This window comes from Myotis brandtii, unplaced genomic scaffold, assembly GCF_000412655.1.
Source record: "Myotis brandtii unplaced genomic scaffold, ASM41265v1 scaffold242, whole genome shotgun sequence".
NCBI classification, from domain to species: domain Eukaryota; kingdom Metazoa; phylum Chordata; class Mammalia; order Chiroptera; family Vespertilionidae; genus Myotis; species Myotis brandtii.
In genome coordinates this window covers 845287-854579 of record NW_005359149.1, presented here as the reverse complement: position 1 = coordinate 854579, position 9293 = coordinate 845287, and the positions used below count along the sequence as shown (strand labels likewise).

At 36.8% G+C, this 9293-nt stretch overlaps 1 protein-coding gene across 9 annotated transcripts in view; it reads left to right on the top strand.

The window, feature by feature from the left end:
- The window catches only part of TCF12 (transcription factor 12), a 364778-nt gene that overhangs the window by 236644 nt on the left and 118841 nt on the right, over positions 1–9293 (top strand). For all 9 annotated transcript variants that reach the window (XM_005867002.2, XM_014540340.1, XM_005867004.2 and 6 more), the window contains one exon: positions 4084–4148. In XM_005867002.2, the coding sequence (XP_005867064.1) occupies positions 4084–4148 (65 nt within the window). The remainder of the gene's footprint in view (positions 1–4083; positions 4149–9293) is intronic.

The window sequence follows — 9293 nt, the reverse complement described above, 5'->3', positions numbered from 1 at the left end:
TCCATTTCTTTCATTTGTGACTTGTTTCTTTGTCTCTGCATTTTGGCTGCTTCCCTGTGTTTGTTTCTATGTACTGGGTAGCTGCTAAGTCTCCTTGAGTTGATAGAGTGGCCTTGTGTGGTAGGTGTCCTATAGGGCCCAGTGGCTCAGCCTCCCCAGTCACCTGAGGTGGACGCTCTTGGTGCATGCACCCCTTTGTGGGCTGCTTGCACAGTCTTGTTGTAGTTAACCCTTGATTGCTGTTGGTATCACTGGGAGGAATTGACCTCCAGGCCAATTGGCTGTGATGACCAGCTGTGTCTACACTGGAAGATCTGTTGTGCAGGAGATATCCTTATGGGGCAGGACTTGCTTCAGTGGTTTGTTGGTGCTCACTGAGTCTGCCTCTTGAGTGTGTCTCTTATGGATGTGAAGAGTTGTAATCCGTTATGGTACACTGGCTCTATCTCCAAGGAGGATGTGCAAGGTCAGCCACTGTCTGGGGCCACCCAGCAGGAGCTACAGAGAGATCTGCAGATACCTCCTCTTTGTGTGGGGTTTGGAAGTGCCCAGATGAGGCCCAGCTGTGAAGCAAGGCAGGCTGCTGCTGCCAGGCCTTGGGCCTTCTTTTGGAAGCCCTTGGGCTCTCTGACCCAGTGGCAGTTTGACAGGTTTTAGGCGGAGAAAGGACAGGCCATTCATATGCAAAAGATGATGTGCACAGCTTGGGTTGGGTTGTAAATTGGGTGGGGCAGGGTCTCTGGGAATCACCAGGGTGGACCAAACAGCAATGGCTGCCAGTCAGCCCTGCACCAGAATGTCCCCGGGTCTCTGAGTCCCGCGCCCCCATGCAGGAACAGTGATTGTTGCACTGCAAACAACTCTGAGATAAAGCCGCCCATGGCGTTCCTGTCCCGATGCCAGACAGTCCAGTTTCTCCCCATATGTGTCTGGGTCCCCCAGAGTCTCGCCCGGAACTGGAGTTCAGAGCAAGCGGAGCTTGTTATCTCCCTCCCTGTTAAAAGAGCAGCACATCCAGGTGCCAGCACTTTCCGTGCCTCTGCACCTCTTACCGGCCTCAGTGCGCTTTCTTCACCTCTCTAGTTGTGGAACTTGCACTCAGCCAGCTTTTCCGCGGTTCTGGGTGGTAGTTGTTCTGCCTTTTAGTTGTAATTTTGATGTGGTTGTGAGAGGCAGCAAGTATAGGTGTTTACCTATGTCGCTATCTTGGTTCTCTGTACCATTGATTTTTATGAGGTACTCCAAGGCAGCATTTTCTTAAGGATTTGCTTATTATTTTTAATACTTCATAAACTTATTTATTTGATTAACAAGGTAATACCCCAAAACCGTAAATGTAGTTATTATTTATTTTTCCCCAGTAATCTCTCTGTCAGTCTTTCTGAGTTGGCATTTTCCCTTCAGTTTCTGCTATCTTCTTGGTCCAGCAGGGTTCCTGATCCATTTTGATGAGGCATGGGAGGGATATGTGTCAGAATTGCAAACAATCCTTTTAATAGTTTTGTGAGGTCAGATTCCAAGAGTAAAAGAGTAGTGTCCAAAACCCCTTGACTCTTACAAGAAGTCTTAGTTATAAAGGATATATCCTTAAACAATTATAATAGTATTCTTTATATTTCATATGTATATTTTTCAAAGTAAAATTCTTCATGTAGAACTTATTTATGGTGAGAATGTGAGGCAAATAGATCACATTAATTAACTGTTGTCATAAATCTGCATTTTTGTATTGTCATTACTTTATCTGAACATGTGCTTCATCAGTAATAGTGCTTCTTAAGACATGTGCTGTAATAATCCCAATGGGCTCAGAATTGTACATTTAATTATTAATGTATTTTCTAATAACTACCTTTGTTGATACAATAATTGTTGGATATGTCTAAAGTGCAGTAGGTGTCAAATTTAGAGTTGTAAGCTTTCTACATGAGTTGGGCACTATGGCATGTATTGCATTTTTATTTTATGATAGTCCATATGTCTCCAAGTCTTTTTTATTATGTACTATATCAGTAGACAATTTTGACAATCCATGTATGTGTGGAATTTTTTTAAATTAATAAACTGTGCATTTTTGTACAATCATAGGCTAATAACTAGTATAGTATACAATTATGGTAAAGTTCATGTAACGTCACTAACTTCAAATATTTTGGGTAACTTGTCAGATTTAATTAGGTTGTTACTTTTGCCTTGGGATGGAGAACAAGAGTTACTCTGCCATGCCATTGTTTGTGTCCTCTTTGTTATTCACACTAAACTGTGATCCCTGCAGAAATCTTACTAAGCAACATGTCTGTTTGTCAAAGACTGTTTAGTTAACTATATGATATTCTATATATGCTTCACTTTCCTGAACATACTTAAATTACATTATTTTAAAAAGCAAATGAGTCAGAACACTGCTGTTAATCGTCAGTACTGTGGGTCATCTGATCTCCCTCTAGAGCTGGCCCATACCATTCCTGACACTTGGCCATTTGACTTTTGAAAAGGGAGATATAGTCCTAACAGGAATTCTTAACATTTCTGGGAAGAATATAAATTGGCATGATTACTTCAGAGAGTAGTAAGGAAAAGTTGAAAGTACACATCTTTTAATCCAACAGCTCCATTTCTTTGTGTCTATTCTGGGGAAACTCTTCGTGTGTGTGTATAACACTTGTGCAAGGATATTTGTTTCAGCACTCTTTATGATAACACAAAGGTAGGAATAATCTATTTTTCAGTAGAATATACCAACTCTGACTTTATTTGTATAGTGGGACATTTTATAACAGTAACAATGAATGAACTAGGTGTCTGCTAACATATATCTCAAAAATATAATATTGCACAAAAATGCAAATTTCAAAGGCTAGATACCATGTGATCTCATCTGTTTAAATGTATTAACCCTTTGCGGTCGTATTAAATTTGGACATGGGTGTCGTACTGGTCGGAATTAATTTCCATTGAAAGAGCAGTGATACATAACATGCAAGATTACGAAGGATAAACAAGATTTATTAATTCTTTTTTGGAACTACGTCACTACTAGTAGAATCACTACAAACGTTATCACTTTCTACGTCAGAGTCAGTATTCAAGGTGCCAAAATAAAACTCTTCATCGTTACTTTCAGATTCGCAGTACACTTCTTTCGGTAACTTTCTTTTTGCCATTTTGGAGTATTATTTTGAAATATCTTAACAAGCGAGAATGCCTAATTACAGTTAAACGTAATTTGTAAAGCTTTATTTGAAATTCTGCGAAGTATCTCCGAAGCTTGTCGATTTCTTCACTCTCAAAAGGCGACTGACTCGCCACGGTGTTTTGCATGGCGAGTGTGGAACGACCGCGTTTGTTTATATTGAGTTTCGATATCTCCGATTTGTCGGGGCAATGTTTTGGTTCGTGACAAGGTCGCTTAGACACTTAAGAGCTTTCAGAGAAATTATGAACTGATACATGAATGAATAGAGTTAAGATTCGTACGGTTCCTTGCTGTGGTGGCTGAGAGCAGACATACGACCAGAACGGTAAAAAAGCTTTGGTGGCTGAGAGTAGACAAACGACCGCAAAGGGTTAAACACAAACAGTAATGTATATTGTTTGAGTGAATATATATTTAAAAGTTTAAAATAAAGATGGGAATCATATACACCAACTTTAGGATAATGGTTACCTTGGAACCTGGGATGAGATTTGAGCTGTCTTATACTGTTTTAATTTCTGAAAGAGAGGAGAGGGAGAAATGTTCAATCTGAAGCAAATAAGGGAAAACGTAATTCTCACAAGTGGATACATGTATAATACTGTTGACTACATAGATGTCCATTCTTTTGAATATTTTTTAATGTTTTACAATGAAAAGAAAGCATTTAATAAAATACATGCTATTACATGTAGAAAGTCAGAATTTGACTGTTAAACTGACTGGAATGATAGTAAGTGCTTAAAATTTTACTTATTGGATTTTTATCTTCTTGTTTCTAATTCTCTGTACTTCCAGACCACAGTAGTATTATCATGAATGGTCTAGAAGTTGAATTCTGTCAACAAATGAGGGTTTTATATAAAGTTATTTTCTTTGTTTTACAGGAAAAACATCAGAGAGAGGCTCATTTTCCCTGTACAGCAGAGACACTGGATTACCAGGCTGTCAAGTAAGTGTAATTATTACAAAGGCTGTGAGATAATTTTAATACATAAATAAAGGCTCTAATGGAAGATGTAGAAATAAATGTATTAAATTTATTTCACCATTATTTGTGCCTTTAATTTGTGACTGTGTTGGGTTTTTGGCAATTACATATATTTTCTTGTGCCCCCTTTTCCCCCCCCCCCCCCCCCCCCGCTTAGAATGGTTTCCCTTCCCTAATTTACCAGACAGTCTTTCTCTAGTATCACAGATTTTAAAAACTAATATTCATTTTAACTGGAAGCAGCATAGCCGTTATCTTCCTACTTCTTTCCAAAATGCTTAACGTTTCTGAAAATGATTTTTACATATTTCCTCATAAAAAGAAAGCTGCTAATGCATTATATGAAGAACATACAGTTGCTCTGGGTAGCTTGAAAACCCAGTAATGTTTACCTTATTAACATTGGAAATATTTTCATTTCAGTCCTACATCTAATAAAATTTCTCACTTTCTATAGTCTCTTTATATGGAAACTTTTTTTTCAGTTCTTACACATTCCCTAGCATGTTTCATATTAAATAATGGTTATCTTCTCAGCTCTTCCCCCATTTCTTTAGACTGAGAATCCTGAACTCAGTTCACTACAGATTCCCATCAGAATCAAGCCAAAAAGTTTAGAAAGGAAAGTCAGGATATGTTCAATTTGTTTTCTGCTGTCTGCATACAGATCCACCCTAATTTCATACATGGGCATGTGAGCCAATTTTAAGTCATACTAACAATACTACTCTATTTCATACACATCCCATAATTGTGCCATTCAGAGTCAGAAGACTTAGGTTCACTTCTGATCTCTACAAGTTAGGACCTATAGTTATAAGAAATACCATTTAACCTTAAATTCCATCTCTGCATTAATTTCCTCATTTGAAAAATAGAATTAGCATTTTTGCTTCCATGTACATTTTACAAAGTAAATGAATATTTTTCAGAGTTTTTAGTTCATATAACCCACAAAACAAAAGCTATTTGAGCCCTTAATATTATTTTTAATAGACGAAAAAGTTTGAGAGCCACTTGTGTAATGTTCACACTATTGCTAAACTTGACAAAAAAGCTATTGCAAACTTTTAAAAACTACAGCTGCATCTAATAAATTGTAGTTAATGCCTATATTAACAAGTTTGAATACTCTCTTGGCAAAGGTATTGCTGTTTAGTTAAAAACTGTGGTAAGCTCTATTTATATAATTCACCAATTTTGCCAAAATGAATCTTAACAGTTTTTGCCAAGGATTAATGTGTGTTTATACCAGATTTAATTCTCATATCAAAAAAACCAAACATTTATTTTAGCCTTAGCCAGGTGGCTCAGTTGGTGTAGTGTCGGCCTATACACCTAGGTTTCCGGTTTGATCCCCGGTCAGGGCACTTACAGAGGCAACCACTGATGCTCCCACCCCCCCGCAACCCCCCCAAATATATCCTTAGGTGAGGATTTAAAAAACAACAAAACACATTTATTTTAAATGTATGTGCATAGCACTGTAATAACAATTGCTACCATTTACTACTGAGCACTAACTAAACCCACAACATGAACAGATTTAATCCTTTTAACAATACCCATTTTGCCAATAATTAAATGGTGTTAAGTAATCTGCTTAAGGCCATACATTTAGCAAGTGGTAAACCTAAACTCATGCTTGATGTTTTTAACTATGATGTAACTATACTTTATCATAAGAATCCCTTAGATTCCTAGTCTGTCCCCATACCATCCTTTCATTTTAACTTGTTTGGTCCAGGAGGGGCCTGGGAATTTGTATCTTTAACAAGTGCCCCAAGTGATCTAATTGACATGGGCTGGGGATTATGCTTTGAGAAACCCAGTTCCTCTGTATACACTAAGTATAAGCATATAAGGAGAATGAGAAAAGAAGAAACTGTAAGATTGCTGTTTAACAATTGTTTATAACATATTGGAGAGATTAGGTAGGCTTGTGTGGAAAAGAAAAAATAAGGTTACTAGAATGTATGAACTATAAAATAATATGTCTAAATATAAGAAGATGTAAATGTATTCAAGTGTGGGAAAGATTTGTTTATGAATTCGTAGAAGCAATGCATGAGTCCCAAAGAGGAAGCCCAAAATTCAGCACAGAGGAAGAAAGATTATACTGCAGCTAGAACAAATACCCTCACTGAAGATGAGGACTCTTAAAACAAGCAAAGGGATTCCTTACTGTGAAAGAAACGGTGGCTTTGTTATGTATTATTGTTACCTACGTCTGACTGTGCTGCATTTTATAGGAGAAATTATTGTGGACGGCACCAGCTGATTTGAGGCCTAAGTAGGAAGATCAGGAAATTCAAGAGTTAAAAGAGGTGTATCACACCCATTCAAAGAAGTATCTGTATTCCAAACAGTATTTATTATAATGGGTCAGAGAAGAAAAAACTAATTGGTTGCCATTCTGTCTTACCTTTTCACAAATTACATAACAAGTTTAACTATACAATGATGATACAAGGAAATATAAATAATGACTAAAAAATTATATCTAACACCACTTAGAAATCATTTTTCCTAACAAAATCCCCCCAAGGAACATTAACTCTGCTATTAATGTACATAAAATGCTGCTGACATACTACAAAATTCAGGCTAATTTAATAATGCCTGATGGGCCTTACTTCATCTTAAGATGATGTAATAATATGTTGCTAAATGAGTCTCCTCACATTACCTTCATGGCAATCATATGACTGATGAGCCATTAAAAGGAAACTGGTGTGGCAGTATTACTGGAAGTACTGATAGATCATTCTGCAATTGAATTTTTTTAATTGATTCAGCACAGAGAATAGAAGCCAACATCTTTATTAATAATACGTATAGTACTTTAAAAACTGCCATCATGAAGTGAAAAATCCTTTTATCATTACAATAGTTTCTAATTGAGACCTCTTAAGTATTTAAGTAGTTTGTATGTTTTTTCAAAGTGTTCAAACTAGAAACACTGTATAGTAATTATATCCTTGAAAAAATTACAGTTAACTTTAAAAACTCAATTAACACTTAGTTTGTAAATTTACCTATACCTATAGCCAATCTCATATGCAGACATTAGATAATAATAAAATGATGAGTCAATACATCAGGAAGAACAATAATAAATGTGTATATACCTAGTAACAGAGCTTCAAAATAAATGAAGCAAAAATTGATAGAATTAAGAAAATAAATTCCAAATTATAGTTATACATTTGAATAACTCAGCAGTTGTCAGAATAACTAGACAAAAACTTAGAACTAAACGAACTGTCTACTACCTTGATCTAATTGTTATATATTGAACTCTATTCCCAACAACTGAAGAATATAAATTATTCTCAAGGGCATATGTTACATTCAACAGGATTGAACCATATGCTGGTTTATAAAACTAGTGTCAATATGTTGAAGTTTTGAAATCACAAGATAATTAAATGAGACGTCAGTAAGATATCTAGAATAACACCAAAATTCTGGAAATTTAAAAGCCCATGTCCAAATAACCTATGGTTCTAAAAAAATCACAAGAGAATTTCGAAGATAATTTTAACTGAATTATAATAAAATGTTATATAACAAAATTTGTTGGTGCAGCTAAGGCAGTGCTCAGAAGAAAAGGTATAGCATTAAATGCGTGTATTCCTAAAGAAGTTCTACAGTGCATGACCTGAGGTTCTGCTCTAAGAAGTTAGAAAAAGAAACACAAAATAAGTAGAATGGATGAAATAATACAAATAAAAGCAGAAACCAATGTAATATTATACACATTATAGGAAAAATTAACAAAGCCAAAATGTGATTGTTTGAAAAGATCTATAAAATTAATAACTTCTAGCTAGACTTATTAAGACAAAAGAGTAGTGGAAAGAGGGGGAAAGAACCCAAATTACCAATAGAATGGAAGAAAGATTTATTTCAAACACTTTCCCACAAAGAAAACTTGAGGGTCATATGGTTTCACTGGTGAATTCTTTCAAATGCTTAAGGGGGGGGTGGGAACACAATCTTATACATACTGTATTCTAAAACAGAGGAGGAGGGAACACTTTGTAGCTCATTTTATGAGGTGAGCAACAACTAATTATCAAACTGCACATCTGGTTTGTACCAGAAAAATGAAAGTTTGGATTAACATTTCAAAATCAGTAATTCATTTTACCACATTAACAGAATTAAGAAGAAAACAATATGATTTTTCCATAGATGTAGAAAAGATATTTGACAAATTCAAATACTCATAATAAAATCTCTCAACAAATAAAGCATAGAAAACAACTTCCTTAGTTTGATAAGTCATTCATGGAAGGTCTATAGCTAAGAGTTTACTTAATGGCGAAAGACTAGTACTGTTCCCCCTAATATCAGGAACAAGACAAGAATTTCCACTATCATCACTTGAATTTTATGTCCTGACCAGTGTAATAAGGCAAGAAAAAGAAGACATAAAAATTGGAAAGGAATACATTAAGTTGAATTTGCAGATGACATGTTTGTGTACATAGGAAAGCCTATGTACTACTGGAAATCCTATCTAATAAAAGAGAAACATGGTAATTAGCCATACGACCGCTACCCCCATTGGCTAATCTGGGCGATATGCAAATTAACTGCCAGCCAAGATGGCAGCCGGCAGCCATGCACTGAAGCGAACAGGGAGGATTGCTTGCTCCAGTGACTGCGGACTCCAACGTTCCCTGCCTGACTTGCCGGCCTCTCAGCTGCAACTCTAAGCAACTATGTTGCAAATATAGAAGCTAAACAAAACCCCAGAAACCTGCTTTATTCAGCCGGGCTTCAGCCAGCCGGACCGCGACGTTGTATCAAATACAGAAGGTAAACAATGGCCAGAAACCTGCTTTCAGCAGCCGAGGCCTCAGAGCTAAAGCTGACCCAGAATAAAAAGAAAAAAAGGAGCGGTTGGGAGCTTCAGTCACATGCCAGCCTGAAAACGGCCCTCAGCCCCTCACCCAGACTGGCCAGGCACCCCAGTGGGGACCCCCACCCTGATCCAGGACACCCTTCAGGGCAAACCAGCCGGCCCCCACCCGTGCACCAGGCCTCTATCCTATATAGTAAAAGGGTAATATGCCTCCCAGCACCAGGATCAGC